The sequence below is a fragment of the Haliotis rubra genome, unplaced genomic scaffold (assembly GCF_003918875.1).
Source record: "Haliotis rubra isolate DU_JTF1 unplaced genomic scaffold, ASM391887v1 Scf911, whole genome shotgun sequence".
Classification (NCBI taxonomy): Eukaryota; Metazoa; Mollusca; class Gastropoda; order Lepetellida; family Haliotidae; genus Haliotis; species Haliotis rubra.
The window spans coordinates 219,133-241,309 of record NW_025767648.1 but is presented as its reverse complement, the minus strand read 5'-3'; the positions used below and the strand labels follow the sequence as shown (position 1 = coordinate 241,309).

Here is a 22,177-nt window from a genome sequence, read left to right as displayed (position 1 = left end):
GGCTGGGGGACACCAGAAATGGGCTTCACACATTGTACCCAAGTGGAGAATCGAACCCAGGTCTTAAGCATGATGGGCGCTTTAACCCAGGTTACCCACTTAAGAATGATTGGGAAAGTCAAGATTGGCTCTACTCTAGTTGTCCTAGGCCCCTTTTGGATTACTCTTTGGAGATAAAATTCATATATTTTAATATATATCAACTTTATTTCTTGGAGGAAATGTCAGTCTTCTGATTTGGGTATCATTTTTGTTTGGGGCTTTTTCACCTTAACCTTGTAGTGATTGGACAACTGTTTTGAGCGTAGTGCTGTTTTGAAGACATTTCAAACTCAAATTAATTTTTTGAAGAGTATACATTTTTACCAGTATATGTTTTAATCTCCCACCACCTCTGTCATACAAAGAACAACATAACAACACGCATATTCTATGTCCCAAACAACAACTATATAAATACTATCACCCTTGAAACCTACATCACCATGGTAACGCAGTATATGAATACATTGTAATAACAGTCTGGGTACACACTTGCTGACCAGTAACAGATTTGATGTCAAACATTTGACAAGTGAGCACATGGAGTGAGTGAGTTGGTTTCAGATGATTTAAGAAAGATACACGAGAGCCTCATTTACAAGTTTGAGGCCACAAAAATATTTATATGGTTTTCATACATGTTTTGAAGATGTTAACTTTTTAAACAAACTTTAAAAGGAAATTGTGAACATGGGCTGTCAACTAAAGGGATATACATCTATATAGCCTGTTCCTTATGTGGACTTCTTTCAGGAAAGGCAAGCTGAGCTACAAAAGCATCTGATCAATTTCAACAGTATCAAATTTGTTATAACACCCCACTGATTGTTCATTTTTACATGTAGTCCTGTTTGGTCCTATTTGGTCTTATTCGGTCCTGTGTGGTCCTGTGTGGACCGATTGCTCAGGTCGCAAATCAGGTGAAGATTCTGGCAGCTTCCCCGGGCTCCAGTCCTGCATTAGACTCAAGAACATGTACTTCAGGAATAACAGGGTTTTCTTTATAAATCTGGTCTGGATTAACAGGGTTTCAAAATCAATCAGGTCCGGATTAACAGGGTTTCTAGATCAATCAGGTCTGGATCGACAGGGTTTCTGGATCAACAGGGTTTCTAGATCAATCAGGTCTGGATCAACAGGGTTTCTAGATTAATCAGGTCCAGATTAAAAGGGTTTCTAGATAAATCAGTTTAAGGCTAACTGGGATTCATGATAAATTAGCTGGATTAACAGGGTTTCCAGATCAATCAGGTCTGGATTAACAGGGTTTCTAGATAAATCAGTTTAAGGCTAACTGGGTTTCATGATAAATTGGGTTAGGATGAACAGGTTTCCAGATCAATCAGGTCCGGATTAACAGGGTTTCTAGATAAACCAGTTTAAGAGTATCTGGGATTCATGATACATTAGCTGGATTAACAGAGTTTCCAGATCAGTCGGGTCAGGATGAACAGGGTTTCCTCAAAATATAGGACTGGATTAACAAGCATTTTCTGCATTAAGAATACATCAGTTTGACAAATTAAAAATTTTAAAAATTCATTCCGATTATATTTCAACCAGATCGTTTTATAAAACCCTTTAACATTAAGCACAGAAGTCAAATTCAGCATCAGATACTGAATTGATTTTTAAAATTGTTTTATTATAACCCATACAATTCCATCAAGCCAACTTACTACTGATCAAGACCGAAATAGGTGTGTATTATTCAACAATTGATTCTATATCAGCAAATTACGATGGCAGTCATGTGGAACAAGACCTGCATTCATGTGTGAAATTAGAATGCATTACGTTAGGAAGGCTGAATCAATTCCGCAACAAATATTCACTGAATATTTTAACGTTTTTTTAGCACTAAAATTTAAGGCAGTTTGGTTCAAAATGCAATTATTCTTTTAGATGTATGTTTTTTTTCTTTGTGTTTTTTTTTCAATAAATTCAGAATCCTCACTGTGCTTTGAGCATAATATCCAAGTATGGAAAAAGCGCAATGCAAATTTACTACTATTATTATTATTATTATTACAAGTATGTTTAGATATTGCCAGATACATATATGTTTGAAACTGACAGTTGTACACCCTGATGATGTAATTTATTTCACAGGGGGTGATTTTATTACAAATATATTATTGCATTCTGATGCCATATTTGTTTGTCAAGATCCATAAGAGATCAAGGCAGGATCCATGTTTCCAAATTCTTGGGATGAGCAATTCAAACATTTATACAAGCATATTCCTAAATTGAATGTAATCAGACACTTCTGAATGCAAAAAACAAAGACTGACTGACTGACTGAGTTTGGTTTTACGCCGCTTTTAGCAATATTCCAGCAACATCACGGCAGGGGACACCAGAAATGGGCTTCACACATTGTGCCCATGTGGGGATTCAAACCCGGGTCTTCGGCGTGACGAGCCAACGCTTTAACCATTAGGCTACCCCACTGCCCAGCAAAAACAAAGAGCCACACAATTACATTGTTGTGAATATTTTATACATTGTCTTGTTTCTGAGTTCCAAGTCAGATTGAACTATCAAGGGTAAATCTGTATATTTGTGTTCTGTAGTGATAGTCTTTAGTCAAGAGGAAATTTCCGAATTGAGATGAATAAAGAAATGAAACCGTATCAGATCAGGAAGCTCATATGTTACTGCAAGAACCAATGCAAAAGAATCTTGAAAACCCCTTAATAAATCCCTGACATCCTCCTCATATAAACCCCTGACAACCTCCTCATATAAACCCCTGACAACCTCTTCATATAAACCCCCTGACAACCTCCTCATATAAACCTCCCGACATCCTCCTCATATAAACCACCCTGACAACCTCCTCATATGCATGTCCTGACAACCTCCTCATATAAACCTCCTGACAACCTCCTGATATAAACCTCCTGACAACCTCATCCCTCCCTCATATAAACCCCTGACAACCTCCCTCATATAAACCCCCTGACAACCTCTTCATATAAACCCCCTGACAACCTCTCATATAAACCTCCTGACAACCTCCTCATATAAAACCCTCCTCCTGACAACCTCCTCATATAAACCTCCTGACCCTCCTGACAACCTCCTGATAAGCCTCCTCATATAAAACCCCTGACAACCTCCTCCTCATATAAACCCCTGACAACCTCCTCATATAAACCTCCTGACAACCTCCTCATATAAACCCCCTGACAACCTCCTCATATAAACCTTCTGACAACCTCCTCATATACATCTCCTGACAACCTCCTCATATAAACCTCCTGATAACTTCCTCATATACACCTCCTGACAACCTCCTCATATAAACCCCCTGACCTCCTCATAAAAACCTCCTGAGAACCTCCTCATAAAAACCTCCTGACAACCTCCTCATATAAACCCCCTGACAACCTCCTCATATACATCTCCTGACAACCTCCTCATATAAACCTCCTGACAACTTCTTACATATATGCACCCTGACAACCTCCTCAATAAACCCCAACGACTTCAGTAAACAAGTGAACCCTGACCACTTTCGAATTATAAACCTACAAATAATCTCTATAAACCTTCTGACAACCTAGTGTCTAAGCCCTGATACCTTCTTCAAACCACATCCATGACAACCTCCAATGTAAGCCTCCTGACAACCTCCTTCTTGAACCCTTTGACCATCTCCTCTATGATCCTTTTAACAACTTCTTCTAAAAGCCTCCCGACAACCTCCTCTATAAAGCCTGTTTACAACCTCTTCGATTAGCCTCCTGACAAACTCCTTTACAAATCCTCCCTAATAAATCTCTTGAGAAACTCCTTAAAGACCTGACCACTTCCTCTATAAACCTCTTGACAAACACCTTAGAATCAACCTCATAAAAACCCTCCTCTACATCAGTCTTCTTCATCAGCCTCCTCACCAAGCCCCCAAAATACTTTTCATCCAAATCAGTCAGTTATTGTGTCTTCATTTTTGCAATTTTGTAGCCAGTTCATTGATGACTTTCCATGCTAACTTGACATCATCTGAGTTGGTTCGAGACGCACACACAGCAAATCTCAGGAAGTACGTCTTCCTCATCTGGGAGGGAACAAGATGTATACGTCCGTCATCGTTGATGTCTTTCAGCAACTTTTCATTGATGGAGTTCTCTCCCTGTAACACAATAGATTCTATAAGAATAACAGCACTTCTTGATACAGAGTGAATTAGGACGGTTTAACGCCACTTTTCCAGTGCTACATATATTCCAGCACCAGAAATGGGCTTCACACATTGTACGCACAAGAGGAATTGAACCCATGACTTCTACGTGACAAGCAAATGTCTTAATCACTTTGCTAACCCACCGCCCCAAATAGGATAGTAGTTAGAATGAGTGAGTGAGTGAGTGAGTGGTGAGTGAGTGAGTGAGTGAGTGAGTGAGTGAGTTGGATTTGACACTGCATTTAACTGAAAACCATTAAGCCTGATTCAGGACGGAAAAATAGACTGTGAAATGTAGTACACAGATAATGATGAGGTTCATACTCAAATATTAATAGTCCTTTTAAAGCGCAACGTAAACAATGCATCAGCAAGCTCTAAGAACACACACATGTTTGGAGTATATACCAAGACTTGGTTGATTCAGAAAGGATGGATGTATGTAATAGAGTGAGTGAGTGAGTGAGTATGGTTTTACGCCGCTTTTAGCAATATTCCAGCAATATCACTGCGGGGGACACCGGAAATGGGCTTCACACATTGTACCCATGTGGGGAATCGAACCCAGGTCATCGGCGTGACGAGCGAACGCTTTAACCACTAGGCTGCCCCACCGCCCCTGTATGTAATAAAGGCTACATCACATGGAGAGGTTGGCCGTTTTCTCCTTACCTTGAGTCTGAAGCAGACCAGCGCCAACACCACGTCCTGGACAACCTCAAATCTGCTGTCAGCTTTCACAAATGACTCAAACTCGTGGGCCAGCTGTACATCCTGGTAACACAAATACACGCATCTTCACTAGTGTTGGGAACTGTTTAAAATCTCATAATTGATAATTGGTTCATTACAACCAATCAATCATCGAAAATAATTGGTTAGCGTCATTATTGATATTTTGCTGGTAATTTTTGTTAACACACACAAAAAAAAGAAGGAACATGGAGTTCTTCGGGGTTTATTTGCAAAACTGCTCAAAATGCATTTTCAAATTTCACATCTTTAAAGGATGACTAGTATGTTAGGAACATAAATTTCTTGCAGTCTTTAAGATAAATTCAGTCATGACTGGAACGAGCTTGTAGTGCTTATGTAATGTAACCGACAAAACCAACCTTGTGAAAAAATATTGTTAATGCAAACAAGTGTTCCAGAATTGTTCGTGTTTGATTATGAGAAAAAACGATCGATTGCTTGGTCGTTCAGTCATTACGACCAATCTTCGATTATTTCAATTAATGACACCACCACTAATCTACACACAGGTAGTGTTATCTGAGGGACACTGACACCACTGAGAACAGACAGTGTCCAGGTATTGCTTGCTCTGGGATTTTATACCGAGTGTACAGTGTTTCAGTTGTAGAGAGGAATGTAAGCTAAGGCCAGAGATGCCTACCCTTTCTGACACTCATAAGCATGGGAATAGTGCTGATTCAGCAAGACTCATCTGACACTAAAACCCATGTTGCATTATTATTGAACATTCTTTGAACGCTTTAACCACTAGGCTACCTCACCATCCCTTCAATTTCTAAGACTGACTGACTGAGTTTGGTTTTACGCCGCTTTTAGCAATATTCCAGCAACATCACGGCAAGGGACACCAGAAATGGGCTTCACACATTGTACCCATGTGGGGATTCGAACCCGGGTCTTCGGCGTGACGATCCAAAGCTTTAACCACTAGGCTACCCCACCGTCCCTTCAATATCTAAGATGTCAATCAAACAGATACCATGTAGAACAGTAAGTGTAGCCTGCCGTACCCACCTTCCTGATAATGTCCTGGAGACCCTTCACGCCGTACATCCGGAGAACAAACCACACCTTGAGAGAACGGAACCGCCGACCCAAAGGAATGTGCCAGTGCTGGAATAGATGTTAAAAATTCTAAAACTGTACAATTTTAAGGTATATTTTTAAGGGAAGAATATGTTTGCATTTCCCTTTACAACTGTAAAATATAATTGTAATCTGACCTCTGACCTCACATGCCTTACATTTATCCTGAAGTTTGGCATCTTGCCCTTTGGCGTAATTGCAGTTTACCCTGACACCCTACTATTTATTCAGTACTCTGGCATCTTCCCTCAGATAAGTCCACCCTGGCACCCCTCACTTACCTGGTAGTCTGGCATCTTCCCTCAGATAAGTCCACCCTGGCACCCCTCAATTACCCGGTAGTCTGGCATCTTCACTCAGTTAAGTCCACCCTGGCACCCCTCAATTACCCGGTAGTCTGGCATCTTCACTCAGATAAGTCCACCCTGGCACCCCTCAACTTACCCGGTAGTCTGGCATCTTCACTCAGATAAGTCCACCCTGGCACCCCTCACTTACCCGGTAGTCTGGCATCTTCCCTCAGTTAAGTCCACCCTGACACCCCTCACTTACCCGGTAGTCTCTGGCATCTTCACTCAGATAAGTCCACCCTGACACCCCTCACTTACCCGGTAGTCTGGCATCTTCCCTCAGTTAAGTCCACCCTGGCACCCCTCACTTACCCGGTAGTCTGGCATCTTCCCTCAGTTAAGTCCACCCTGGCACCCCTCACTTACCCGGTAGTCTGGCATCTTCCCTCAGTTAAGTCCACCCTGGCACCCCTCACTTACCCGGTAGTCTGGCATCTTCACTCAGTTAAGTCCACCCTGGCACCCCTCACTTACCCGGTAGTCTGGCATCTTCCCCTGATTTCATGTTTCAGATACAAAGGGATCAACATCAAATGCTTCACTAACTAATCTCTTGTCTTTTATCCTGAAAAGAGATAATGTGGTTAGGGATGATTCGGTGAGAAGCAATCAGTAAAAGGAGTTGCATCAAGCAAGGGTGATTAGAGAGGAGAGCTGAGTTGAGTGAGGGTGATTGGAGGTGAGCAAAAAGAGAGCTGAATGACTGACTGACTGAGTTTGGCTTTTTACGCCCGCTTTTAGCAATATTCCAGCAACATCAATGCAGGGGACACCAGAAATGGGCTTCACACATTGTACCCATGTGGGGATTCGAACCCGGGTCTTCGGCGTGACGATCCAAAGCTTTAACCACTAGGCTACCCCACCGTCCCTTCAATATCTAAGATGTCAATCAAACAGATACCATGTAGAACAGTAAGTGTAGCCTGCCGTACCCACCTTCCTGATAATGTCCTGGAGACCCTTCACGCCGTACATCCGGAGAACAAACCACACCTTGAGAGAACGGAACCGCCGACCCAAAGGAATGTGCCAGTGCTGGAATAGATGTTAAAAATTCTAAAACTGTACAATTTTAAGGTATATTTTTAAGGGAAGAATATGTTTGCATTTCCCTTTACAACTGTAAAATATAATTGTAATCTGACCTCTGACCTCACATGCCTTACATTTATCCTGAAGTTTGGCATCTTGCCCTTTAAAGCTTAAGTACTCTGGCATCTTCACTCAGATAAGTCCACCCTGGCACCCCTCACTTACCGGTAGTCTGGCATCTTCCCTCAGTTAAGTCCACCCTGGCACCCCTCAATTACCCGGTAGTCTGGCATCTTCACTCAGTTAAGTCCACCCTGACACCCCTCACTTACCCGGTAGTCTGGCATCTTCACTCAGTTAAGTCCACCCTGGCACCCCTCACTTACCCGGTAGTCTGGCATCTTCACTCAGTTAAGTCCACCCTGGCACCCCTCACTTACCCGGTAGTCTGGCATCTTCCCTCAGTTAAGTCCACCCTGACACCCCTCACTTACCCGGTAGTCTGGCATCTTCCCTCAGTTAAGTCCACCCTGGCACCCCTCACTTACCCGGTAGTCTGGCATCTTCCCTCAGATAAGTCCACCCTGGCACCCCTCACTTACCCGGTAGTCTGGCATCTTCCCTCAGTTAAGTCCACCCTGGCACCCCTCACTTACCCGGTAGTCTGGCATCTTCCCTCAGATAAGTCCACCCTGGCACCCCTCACTAACCCGGTAGTCTGGCATCTTCACACAGTTAAGTCCACCCTGGCACCCCTCACTTACCCGGTAGTCTGGCATCTTCCCCTGATTTTCATGTTTCAGATACAAGGGATCAACATCAAATGCTTCACTAACTAATCTCTTGTCTTTTATCCTGAAAAAGAGAAATAATGTGGTTAGGGATGATTCGGGTGAGAAGCAATCAGTAAAAAGGAGTTGCATCAAGCAAGGGTGATTAGAGAGGAGAGCTGAGTTGAGTGAGGGTGATTAGAGGTGAGCAAAAAGAGAGCTGAATGACTCACTGACTGAGTTTGGCTTTACGCCGCTTTTAGCAATAGTCCAGCAACATCACGGCGGGGGACACCAGAAATGGGCTTCACACGTTGTACCCATGTAGGGATTCGAACCCGGGTCTTTGGCGTGATGAGCCAACGCTTTAACCACTAGGCTACCCCACCGCCCCAGAGCTGAATGAGAGTGATTAGAGGTGAGCAGTGTAAAATATGGTGAGTTGGACTAAATGAGGGTTAGTATGGATAAGTAAAGGTGAGTAGGCATGAGGCGGGAGTATTGAGCAGTTAGGAAGTGTATGGGTGAAAAGAATGAGGAAAGGAGGGAAATGTGAGGTGATTAGGGAAGAGAGATGGTGAGTAAGAATGATCAGGGGTGGAAATAACCCATTGCCCGACGCCCGAGTCCAGTCGTTTTTTCAGTCGGGCAAGCAAATTTGTATATCACACTTTACCGGTGTCCAGTTGACTTTCCAATATTAATTATGTTGTTTATTTAAAAAATCAACAAGAAAACGGTGATTTTACATGTGCCACTGTACCGGAGTACACTAGCAATTTTAAAGTTATTTCCACCCCTGATGATAAAAGGTGAACAGTGGTGTCAGGAAAGTGTGGGTGAGAAAGGGTGTGCAGGAGGGAGAGAGAGCGTGAGCAGTGATTAGGGGGGAGATATAGTGAAAGGATGTGTAGAGAGTCATGGTGAGTAAGTGTGAGTAGGGACAAGTTTCATTGTGCATCACACCAGTGATAGTTACCATAGGCTAGTATGTAACAAAATATATTGATTTTGTATAGAAGAGGTCACAATGGTTCAACCATGATGCGAACAAAACTGTAGTTATTCCATGAGTTAACAAAATGTTTGAATAAAACCTAAAGTGATGCTTCTCTCAGACATTTACCAGTTTGCTGAAAACCACAATCACAAGTGTGGTGCCAACAAACCAAATCAGGCAAGTGCTGGATTTGAAACCAAAATCAGAGGATCCTGCTCTGCATAAGGGAAGCAATAACACATAATCACTTTGAAGATTGTGTCATTTGAGCTTCCTTGTACAGCTGAATTCAGCATTTATACACATTAATTCAGCTATATCACAATGACAAATGAACAAGACATGAAAAAAACAGAGATTGATAGCATGAGCATGGACTTTATTGGGGGAGTATGTAGGTGAGGTGAGGTGAAATTGGGTTTAACGTCGTGCTTGAGAATATTTTGCTCATATGACAACGTGCATGCGTGTGTATGTGTATGTGCGGCTGCTTGTACTAGCCCAGACTGAAGCTGGTTTTATAGTTGCTAGCCCACTGAGATACCATGCCGCAGTGAAGCATGAATACCCTACTCAGACACATTATACTGACTCCGAGCTGACCAGTCCTTGTTGTACCCATTAATGCCGTGCGCCAGGCAGGGACCAACAAGTACCATATTTTAACGTCTTTTGGTATGATCGCGGTCGGGTATCGAACCCGCGAACCACGGAGGCGGTCGGGGAGTATGTAGACACCCAATACACATTGCCACCATGCATATCTGTAGTTTACAATGGTCGTTTGACAATCATGAGTTGCTGGGATCCAAATATTAACCCAAGAGCCCCATTTAAGGATGGGAATGCCACAATAACTCGGTGCGCCTAGTGGTTGCAAGAGTTGTATGCTCCCCAGGGAGTTGAGATTGACAATACGATGTGCCGTTGAGATTGACATCCAGTGAACGAGGGAAAAACAAAAGCGCCTTTGAGCAGCTGAGCTGAGTTGGATATCGGCGTTTTTCAAATGTTAGTATGTATGTATGTAAGTATGTATGTATGTATGTGTTTGTTTGTTTGTTTGTTGTTTGTTTCACGCAGCACACAGCAATATTCCAGCTACATGGCAGTGGGTTGTAAATAATCAAGTCTGGACAAGACAATCCTGTGATCAACATCATGGGCATCGATCTGCACAAATGGTATATGATGACATGTTTCAAGCAAGTCAGCGAGCGTGACCATCCAATCCCATTAGTCACCTTTTACGACAAGCATGGGTTGCTGAAGACCCATTCTAACCCGGATCTTCATGGTCAGATCCCCATTCAGTCAATCTTATCATCTTAACCATACTGTAGTCTACAATACTGACCACATCGCTGAGCAATCGAAGTTCACTTGCAACCACTTGTGAGCATTAAAGTTGAAAGACATGGCAAACTGAAAAGAGAAAAAATGGACAATTACAATGTAACAAATAAACTACATTTTGAAGAAATTCAAATTGACAAACAATTTCAGTACGTTTCAGATACAGAAGCTTCTGTCAAACACATTTGACAGAGTATGTCACTATCCATGTTCATGCCACTAGACTGAAAACACAGGGGTGGAAATAACCCATTGCCTGACGCCCGAGTCTTTTTTCTGTTGGGCAAGCAAATTTGTATATCACACTGTACCGGTGTCCAGTTGACTTTCCAATATTAATTATGTTGTTTATTTAAAAAATCAACAAGAAAACGGCCGGTATAGTGGAAAAATTATCAGAGCAAGTGATTTTACATGTGCCAGCCACTGTACCAGAGTACACTAGCAATTTTAAGTTATTTCCACCCCTGAAACACATAAGGACATCTTTAAATACCACTTTCAACAACTGTTTACCCAGTAGGTTCTGTGTATCATTTACATAATAAATATCATATTCATAAATGCCCACAACATAAAACATTTTAAAAATATTTACATTGATTTTTGGAAAATGATCCAAAAGCACCAACTGTGTACTTTCTTTTATACATGAGTTTACTTGACAAATATTTGCTGCAAGTATTCAACTCAACTTTTGATAAGGATATTTCTATTATTTCTTGATTCACCTCACCTCATGTGGGGTGGGATTCACCTTATGTCATGACTCCTATGAAGAAGTATGAAGCTTCTCAGTATCCTGAGAAAAACATGAGCAGTATATTTTCTAGGTATGTATACAGTGTGTTGTAGTGAGTGAGTTGGGTTTTACTCCGCTTTTAGCAATATCCCATCAAGATAGTGGCGAGGGACACCGGAAATGGGCTTCACACATTGTGGGGAATTGAACCCGGGTCTTCGGGATGACGAACGAACACTTTAACCATTAGGCTACCCGCCACTCATCAGCCAGTTGTAGGATGCATAAATCTCTTGTGTGTGTGATTACCTCAACCCCATTCAGCAGCGGTCGGAACTCAGGACAGATGAACGCACTCCCGGCATATGCTGCGTCAATGTGTAGCCAGATTCCATCTTGTTTACCTGTAATACAAGGCCGCAATAAAAGTACAGTGCAATTCATTACATGGATGTACAAGCAGACAATAACAGCATATTTTCTCTATTTAATGCACAGGTCGTTGTTTTTTTTATAGATCATCTGTAACCCAAACTGCAAAAAAAGAAATTGGAGCATTCTGTGCAAAAAAAACTATCCAGTGTTTAATCTGGGGGTTAATCTACACTACAGCGTTTGTTTGGTAACTTATTAAATTGAGGATCAGCCAGTACTCACATTACAAAAAAAACCCTGTGGAAGATCTGGGTTAGAACTGTTTTTCAGCAACCCATGCTTGTCTTAAGAGACTAATGGGTTCGGGTGGCCAGACTTTTTGTGTGTGTGTGTGTGTGTGTGTGTGATCTTGTTTATGTCAATATTCATACATCTAAATCCAAATTAAGACAACAAAAAATATCAGGAAATTAAATAACAAATTAAAGAACATATTGTTAAAATAACATCGATCTTATTATATAGAGGTTTTTGTGTTACACATTGTACAGATGGTGTACATTTTCTATCATGTCACATGTTATGTTTAACTGAACATATATGGCAGATATGAATGTAAATATTGTGTTAGGGAAACGTTTGATGTGTTTAGTGCAGATATACCAGAGTTTTTTTGTTTGTTTTTTGTTGTTGTTTTTTGGGGTTTTTTTAATTTATTTAGTCAAATATTACAGAAAACGCATTTCCCGAGTATTTACAGTATACATTCTCCGGATTGAAACATTTTTTAAAATTTATGGTGGAAGCCAGGACTGTATTCTGCTGTTTTCTTTTCCGGGTGGCCAGGCTTGATGACTTGTTGGATGCATGTCATCGTATCTCAATTGGTTGGATCGATGTTCACAATGACAGTCACAGGATTGTCTGGTCCAGACTCGGATATTTACAGAACAAACAAAAGTACTTATTAGGGCTGGGAAGGGTAACCCAGATACCTGGGATGGGTGGGTGATGAGTTGTACCCGGTACCCGTCTCTGAATACCCGGATCCGATATGATGTGACTAATATATTAAACAATGTAATATGTTATTCTTTCATGATTGAAAGGTTGTATTGTCTTTGAAGATATAGACATAATTGTGCAGTCACCTGTTTTGAATGTAATACATGGTTAAGATATTGAATAAACTTCGAAATTGTAGCCTCCAAGCTGAAGAATATATTGCCATTTCTTACAAATTTGATGTCAGGAATTAACATAAAGGGTATCCGGGCAGGGTAAGATAATAGGGGGTGGGGAACCCTGGTAGAAAATTTGGACCCTGACCTAGCCTTGAGAAGAGTTAGTGAGTGAGTTTAGTTTTTACGCCGCACTCAGAAGGTGTATTTTATGAGAAAGCTCAGATCTTTTAACATTGACAATACCATTTTGAATGTTTTCTATAACTGCTGTATCCAATCTATTTTACTGTTCTCTGTTCAATGTTGGTTCAGTGCCCTTTTCTCCAAAACAAAAACAAACTGCAAAAAGTTGTAACCATCTGTTCAAAAATTGTCGGCATGAATTTTAACCCCCTTTGTTATATGTATGAGAATCATGTTTTGATGTCTGCGAACAAAATTGTATCCGACCCGTCTCACGATTTAGATTCTTGTTTTAAACTTTTACCATCTGGACGTAGATTCCTCGTACCTAAAGTTTGCACAAAAAGGTCCCAAACATCTTTTATACCTGTTATTAGACTTGTTAGACCCAGCCACAATTTTATATGTATTTGACTACTAGTCTCTTACAGTATACACTAGTTATCCTTCTCAGCCTGTTTATCTGTGTGTTTAAAGTGATCGTTGTTCTTTGCTTAATTTGTTTTAACCATGCTGTATGCCTCACTGTTGTAAAAGGAATTCCTTTGTCGGGCAATAAAGTATTATTATTATTATTATTATTATTTATTAATATTTCAGCTATATGGTGGCGGGCTGTAAATAATCGAGTCTGGACCCCTTAAAAAGAACGATAAGAACTTAATTGTTCAACAGTTCATGGGAGATAACTCCATCAATACTCACACAAGGGTCCCAGCTCAGGAATGTTGTCAAAAGCGCATGATGGGGTTGTTCCCAGAGTAGCACACAGCTGCAATTGAGTAAGATAAAGCCATTTTTAGTTATATATTCTCTGATACAGGTGACACGTGACCTGTTGGAGCAAACTGAGCTGAATTTTTTAACATGTTATATTTGGGATTACACAGCATTTCGAAGCATGAAAATGGCGGCACAGTTGAACTTTTGAAACTTCACTAAACTATGCAAGGCACAATTTAAACATAAACTTTGAGCTAAAGGATCAGCAACTTTAAACACTGAAACATATTTACAAAGAGAATGACTGTATTGCTGTTTTGCCCACAGGATATAGGATATTCTAGGAGCCATGTTTGGAAATTCAATGTTATCTTTCCTTGGGTAATAGTGCTAGACTATTTTCTTCTCCATGCCCATTTACATGTGCTTAGACAGGGTCCTGTCATAAACAAGGCTACTAGAGGGGTACGTCTGAGACACTATCCAGCTTGCCGGAATGACACGTGTAGTTACGAATGGTCCATTTACAGTGGTATCAACAGATAAGCTGGTTCCCGGCTCCCTTTGCACGCGCTAACGTTTGACAAAGTTAGGTATATTGCGATATGCTAAGACGGGGCCCAGCTTATATCAACAGAGTGCTGCAAGAAACTCCTCACAGCAATACCTCAGCACATTATATAATAATACCACAAGGACCAGGAATGTTGCATGCACTGGGGTGGAGCCTGAAGATGAAAGTATTTGGTGTACAACTAGTTATATTTATTAAGTAGTGGGTGTCAATGTAGCTTTGAACAGTCATATATTATATTACATGATCCTAGAGGAATGCTGGAAGTGATGGAGGTTTACAGACTGATCACTCTGGTGAAACCCATGAGAAAAGGACTATTCATGATCAACGCAAATCTGGTTTATGAACCCACAATTATAAGAATCTGGCACTCCTAATAAATGTTAATTTGGGCTCCTTAAAAGTTTTGAAAGTCTGAAAAAGCATTTCTATAACAGATAAGAAATCTAAAGGCAAGAATTTATGGATGTCAACTGCTTTATTTTGAAGAACACAACGTTCAGGAGTATAATTTTTACTCATTCCTTCATCAGTTGTTGTTGTACTTGTATAGCTATCTGTTTCCTAGTTTTTTCATTCAACTGATGAAAGAGCAAGAAAATTCCCCGAAACAACATTGTGTTCCTCAAACTAAAGAAGTGGACATCCATAAACTCTTGCCTTCATCTGTAGCACTTCTAAATGCCGTTCTAAGCTGAAATTGGTTCTTTCAACAAGTTTTAAACTTTTAGGAAAGTTTTTTCAGGAGCATTTCAGGAGCATGCAGACAAATTATTAGTTCATGGCAACTACAGTCAAATCCCGATGAGTCGAATGCCGGTGTCTCGAATATTATGCATAACTCGAAGTACCTGTCGGTCCCGACCATTCCCTGTTATAGTTGTCATCATTTGAATACCGGTTACACGAATTCGTCTCATAAATACACACGATGACTCGAGAAGGAAATTTGGTCCCATGAGGTTCAAACAACAGCAATCTTGTATACATAAGCCGAAGTCAGTCAATGAGAAGTTGATTGGTGTAGCAAACTGATCCAATTAACAAACCAGCGCGGCTCACACCTTTCCGCCATTGACGGTTGAGTTCAAAAGGCAGATTAGTGATTTTACGGAAATCACTGTCTGTGCTAATCAGACTGGAACTGATAAGGTGTCCCTATTAGTGATATGGAAATCATTAGATAAACAAATGCTTAGGCGGAAGAATTAGGACTGGATCATCTTTTTTTCTACCCTCATAGACATACCTATGTCTTGAATACATCGATAAGTCGAATTTATTACTTGGTCCCCAGCGATTCGACTCATCGGGATTTGACTGTATATAACTAGCAAAATATAGTTTTCATAAGCAAAATTTTAGTTCTGGCCCTGTGGGTAAGACCAGACACCATCCAGTTCACAAGAAGATTGACAATGTCCTCACAAAGAAGGGGATGAGTCCCTTGGCCTTGTCTTCTCTGATGGCCGCCTCCAGCGTGTGACCCCTGAGTGACCCCTTCTCATCTGACTCCAACTTCCTCATCAACACCGATCCAATCAGCCCCGCCCGCTCTACCGATGAGTGTGACTGAAATAAACACTTTTATGACCTTATTGTGTTATGGCGCAGTCATCAATTCACCGATTTTACTGAAGACAGCAGACGATTTAGTCTGGAAAGAGCAAATAAGGGGTTGACATTATGATCAACTCTGTCATGTCATGATGACATGCAAACAACCAATCACTAAACAAGAAGACATGATCTATCTTTTTTGGCACTTACAACAAGCATCAGCTATTGGTAATCCATACTATGCAAGAATCCAAGAGGATATTGGGAAATATATAATATAATGAAAGTTTAATCTATAAATAATGCTGTGGCATGTGGTATAAAACCGCTGTCTGTTTTAGAATTAAAGTTCTTTCATAATAAAATAAATAAAATATAGAAGCCGCCAAACATGAAAAGTGTTCGTAACCAAGGCAACACATATTGCAATCTTCTTCATCTGTTTGTAGGTGTAACACTTGAGTGTATAAAGGTGTGGGTGGGTCAAAGATATTTTCATATTTTTATTGACCCCAAGACCAAAGAGACCCAGCCCCTGTGCACCCTTGCATCTTTCGCATACACAAGATACAATCATGTCTCTTACCCATGACGATCCGGGTTAGAATTGGCCTTCAGTAACCCATGCTTGTCGTAAGAGGCAACTTAGAGGAATCAGGTAGTCAGGCTAGCAGACTTGGTTGACACATGTTCCCAATTGTGCAGATAAATGCCCATGCTGTTGATCACTGGATTGTTAGGTCCAGACTCAATTATTTACAGACTCCCGCCATATAGATTAAATACTGCCCAAGTGCGGCATAAAACTAAACTCACTTACTCACTTATTCAATCATGTTCATTGGTTAAAATATCAGTACTTTGAGACCAGACCTTTTTATTTTTAAATGTAATCTTTATTAATGATAAATAAAAAATATAATACAAAAAACACAGATTTCAAGTAAAATACTTCAAGGTGTTCAATGACTGCTATATGATCTTTTCACTTCGACCAGGATCATTTAAAAATAAGTCTGAAAAGTGAAGCCCAGGTATATCTGTTTCCCTGCGAGTGGAAGCGATTCATCTCAACTCATATCGTAAGGTCCTCTTACCTGGTCGGATGTGTAGGCGATGAGTTTGGACATGATGCTCTCAGTTTCAATCTGGGGGTTCTCCTTCTTCATGTTGTTGATAAACATGGTCCGTGCAGACAACAGGGCGACCAGTGTCGACTCGCTTGCTGTACCCTGGAGGGATCATGTAATATTTGTACAACAACAAAGCCAACCTGAATTCTTATGAAAGCTACAGAAGTTTTGTCAAGACGGAGAACTAATTCTTCTTTCAATGTTGGGGCGGTGGGGTAGCCTAGTGGTTAAAGCGTTGGCTCGTCACGCCGAAGACCCGGGTTTGAATCCCACATGGGTACAATGTGTGAAGCCTATTTCTGGTGTCCCCCGCTGTGATATTGCTGGAATATTGCTAAAAGCGGCGTAAAACCAAACTCAGCCAGTCAGTCAGTCTTTCAATGTCAGCAAGTCTGAAACTTTCAAGAAACCTTTTTCAGGAAGTGTTTTCTTCCAGTCATTTGATAGGATTATGTTTAGTCTCAGTCACTAGTGCATGATTAGATTAAGTTAATAATAACTGTAAGTTTAATTCTTTAACAAAATCTGAGAGTTTCATGACCTCAAACAGACCTCACATTTTAAAATATCTCCATAATAGCCACTACTTGCACGTTGTCTCTTTTATGGAGGTGGAGTGCATACACTCATCTACCCAAGACATCCCCTATGTGCCCACCCACCCCAACTGTCACTTCCCTCCCCACACCCACCTCCACCCACACACCCCACAATCATCAGTACTACAAAATAATTATCATGTGTTACATGGGAAACAGTCCTTTTATCACGTCAAAATTGACATGTCTTTTGCGTGTGGGGAGACAAGTGTAAAAACATTCTATGAGCGCACACCCACATCAACATCCACATCCACACCCACACCCACATCACACACATCCACACACCCAGACACACATCAAACCACTTGCATGTTCCCCTTCACAACCCTACCACCCCTCCAACACAGTTACAACTCTTGTGTATAATTCTGTCTCCCAGTAACCTCCGGCCCCACAAAACACACACACATAACCCTTGCATCCCCCCTTCACAACCCTACCACCCCTCCAACACAGTTACATCTCATGTGTATAATTCCGTCTCCCAGTAACCTCCAGCCCAACAAAACACACACACATTACCCTCGCATGCCCCCTTCACAACCCTACCACCCCTCCCATACAGATATAACTCACCTGTAAAATTCCGTCTCCCAGTAACCTCCAGCCCCACAAAACACACACATAACCCTCGCATGCCCCTTTCCAACACTACCACCCCTCCCATACAGATATAACTCACCTGTATCAATTCCGTCTCCCAGTAACCTCCGGCCCCACAAAACACACAAACATAACACTTGCATGCCCCCTTCCCAACACTACCACCCCTCCAACACAGTTACAGCTCATGTGTATTATTCCGTCTCCCAGTAACCTCCGGCCCCACAAAACACACACACATAACCCTTGCATGCCCCTTTCCCCAAGCCTACCACCCCTCCAACACAGTTACAGCTCATGTGTATAATTTCGTCTCCCAGTAACCTTCGGTCCCACGTAACACACACACATAACCCTTGCATGCCCCCTTCCCAAGCCTACCGCCCCTCCAACACAGATACAACTCACCTGTATAATTACGCCTCCCAGTAAACCTCCCCTGCCCCACAAAAAACACACACACATAACCCTTGCATGACCATATCCCCCATCGTACCACCCCTCCCACACACATACAACTCACCTGTATCACCCCGCCTCCCAGTCCCCCCGAGCTAAAGAGGAACTCGTCAGGTAGATGCAGCATCTTCGCCAGCCAGTCCATCATGACCACCTCCAGCTCCGTACAGGCCGGGCTGGATGCCTGGAGTCAAGGGGGACAGTAGAGTACACAACATGAGGGAGCACAGTATCCCATCACACCATGGTGTACCATGCTCACAATGCTTTACCATCACTCGCCATCAGGGAGCACAGTATCCCATCACACCATGGTGGACCATGCTGACAATGCTTTACCATCACTTGCCATCAGGGAGCACAGTATCCCATCACACCATGGTGGACCATGCTGACAATGCTTTACCATCACTCGCCATCAGGGAGTACAGTATCCCATCACACCATGGTGTACCACTGATGATGCTCACAATGCTTTACCATCACTCGCCATCAGGGAGCACAGTATCCCATCACACCATGGTGTACCATGCTCACAATGCTTTACCATCACTCGCCATCAGGGAGTACAGTATCCCATCACACCATGGTGTACCACTGATGATGCTCACTCACAATGCTTTACCATCACTTTCGCCATCAGGGGAGCATAGTAACCCATCAGGGAGCACAGTAACCCATCACACCATGGTGTACCATGCTCACAATGCTTTACCATCACTCGCCATCAGGGAGCACAGTATCCCATCACACCATGGTGTACCATGCTGACAATGCTTTACCATCACTCGCCATCAGGGAGCACAGTAACCCATCACACCATGGTGTACCATGCTCACAATGCTTTACCATCACTCGCCATCAGGGAGCACAGTATCCCATCACACCATGGTGTACCATGCTCACAATGCTTTACCATCACTTTCGCCATCAGGGAGCACAGTATCCCATCACACCATGGTGTACCATGCTCACAATGCTTTACCATCACTCGCCATCAGGGAGTACAGTAACCCATCACACCATGGTGTACCATGCTCACAATGCTTTACCATCACTTGCCATCAGGGAGCACAGTAACCCATCACACCATGGTGTACCATGCTCACAATGCTTTACCATCACTTGCCATCAGGGAGCACAGTAACCCATCACACCATGGTGTACCATGCTGACAATGCTTTACCATCACTTGCCATCAGGGAGCACAGTATCCCATCACACCATGGTGTACCATGCTCACAATGCTTTACCATCACTTGCCATGGTACTAGGCATAAAGACAATACTTTATTAGGCCAAACCAATTTTATTTCTGCTGTCTTACATGATTTTGTCCTCTGATCAGGAACACAGTAACCCATCACACCATGATGCTGACAATGCTTTACCATCATTCACCAGTCAAAAGTAATATTCCTTCTAAATACTCAAAGTATTTTGCTTTTGGCAATTTATGTAGTGTATATGGGCAAAAAAAAATCTAAAAAAAATTATTGTAAGTTTACATATTTGGCAGATAAAAACATTAGGATTTTATTTTTTGAGCGAGGATAATTAATTTTTATTTGTTTTCTTATTCTTGAAAAATTACGACAGGCGGATCCGTAAAACAAGAAATAAAATTGGTCTGGCCTTACCTTAAAAGAATTTGTTTTGGAAAACAGAGCTTGACAAAATACAAATAAATAACAATAAATACTTTGAGGTATAAAAGACACTGGAGCTCGTTTAGTCCTGGTGATAGGCACTGTATTGCGGCAGCCGGGAGGTAAAAGCTTATATTCCTACAATAATAATGTCAGGCGCTCAAGGTTCAAATTCAGACTACCATCGTATCATACCAGGTACCCAATTTACTGCTGGGTGGACAGAGGCAATTTTGAACAAACTCACTTGCCTAAGGTGAGACCACATGTATCACATGCTTCATTGTGGGGCAGGACTCAAGTCCTAGAAACTCTCAGGAGTCAAGCTGCCGAACATGGTCACCCATCCAAGGACTCTCTGTAAGCACCATTGCTTATCTTCAACTGATTGTGACCTGAGCTCTACGCACAGGACCACACACCGCCACAATGGTTTGGTATAGTAAACTGGGGCCACATTTCTTACCTTGGCACCATATGGTAACCATGGTACAACACTACCATGAACATCAGAAACCATGGCAGACCATTGAAGATTTTGGCCACACTGGACCATTGTCATCTGAGACATTGCCATGGAGACTGTGGTACTTCCAAATAGAGCCATAGTGGACCATGGTATACTTAACAAAGCCATGGCACACTATGTTACTTGGAAATATAGCCATGTTAGCCATGGTCATCTGTAATTTTAGCAGTCATTTGCAGGCATAGTAACAGTAACAATAGATCATCACAAGAATCTGCCAGCAGTTTCACCTGCTACACCAATAGTAATTCTCTCAGTGGGAGAACAGTTTTGTGAATATTTTATGTCTGCTTCAGTTAATTTTGCCTGGCATGCTTCACAAACATCATGTCAAACACGTTTTTGTTTTGAAATAGTACATGTATCTTAACTCAGTCACAGGGGCTTGAAAAGCAAAACAAACTTCAAGGTATATATTGTCCCTGTCATGATCTTAGCAATACCTTACATACAGTACTAAGACCCTTGCAGTGACAATGTAGTGCTAGTTTTTACATTGCAAGCCACTGTGAACTCAGAGAGCTGTGTAAGTTAGATAAACTCGAACTTTCATAACAGCATATTGGCCAGTATATCAACATGTTTGTGCATGCCAATGCCTGTGGTATCTTGTCAATCCTATACATTCACAGAGGCTTGTAATGCAAGCAAAAACATTATCAAGGTATATATCGTCACTGAATGGGTATTGGCACTATATCCTCTTTTATACTGATCTGACCACAGCAGAGCCTGGGTTTGAACAGGTCTAGAACCTTCTTTGCTTACACCCTTGTGAACCCTTCAGAATCTGGGTTAGAATAGGTCCAGAACCTTCTTTGCGTGCACCCTTGAGAACACTTCAGAACCTGGGTTAGAATAGGTCCAGAACCTTCTTTGCTTGCACTCTTGTGGACCTTGAGAACCTGGGTTTGAAGTATAGGTCCAGAACCTTCTTTGCTTGTACCCTTGAGAACCCTTCAGAACCTGGGTTAGAATAGGTCCAGAACCCTCTGCTTGCACCCTTGAGAACCCTTCAGAACCCGGGTTAGAATAGGTCCAGAACCCTTTGCTTGCACTCTTGTGGACTTTGAGAACCTGGGTTAGTATAGGTCCAGAACCTTCTTTGCTTGCACCCTTGAGAACCCTTCAGAACCCGGGTTAGAATAGGTCCAGAACCCTTTGCTTGCACTCTTGTGGACTTTGAGAACCTGGGTTAGTATAGGTCCAGAACCTTCTTTGCTTGCACCCTTGAGAACCCTTCAGAACCTGGGTTAGAATAGGTC

The 22,177-nt window shown here is 41.9% G+C and overlaps 1 protein-coding gene across 1 annotated transcript in view; it reads right to left on the bottom strand.

Annotated features, from left to right (window-relative positions):
• Window positions 1-273: 273 nt before the first annotated feature.
• The window catches only part of LOC124264174 (aromatic-L-amino-acid decarboxylase-like), a 44,165-nt gene continuing 22,261 nt past the window's right edge, over window positions 274-22,177 (bottom strand). The window contains exons 4-15 of the mRNA XM_046698914.1: window positions 18,799-18,918; window positions 17,035-17,169; window positions 15,806-15,949; window positions 13,783-13,849; window positions 11,645-11,739; window positions 10,595-10,662; window positions 8,232-8,322; window positions 7,368-7,470; window positions 4,910-5,025; window positions 3,195-4,186; window positions 2,992-3,042; window positions 274-2,858 (exon numbers count right to left, since the gene is read on the bottom strand). Of these exons, the coding sequence (XP_046554870.1) occupies window positions 3,998-4,186; window positions 4,910-5,025; window positions 7,368-7,470; window positions 8,232-8,322; window positions 10,595-10,662; window positions 11,645-11,739; window positions 13,783-13,849; window positions 15,806-15,949; window positions 17,035-17,169; window positions 18,799-18,918 (1,128 nt within the window). The 3' untranslated portion in view covers window positions 274-2,858; window positions 2,992-3,042; window positions 3,195-3,997. The remainder of the gene's footprint in view (window positions 2,859-2,991; window positions 3,043-3,194; window positions 4,187-4,909; window positions 5,026-7,367; window positions 7,471-8,231; window positions 8,323-10,594; window positions 10,663-11,644; window positions 11,740-13,782; window positions 13,850-15,805; window positions 15,950-17,034; window positions 17,170-18,798; window positions 18,919-22,177) is intronic.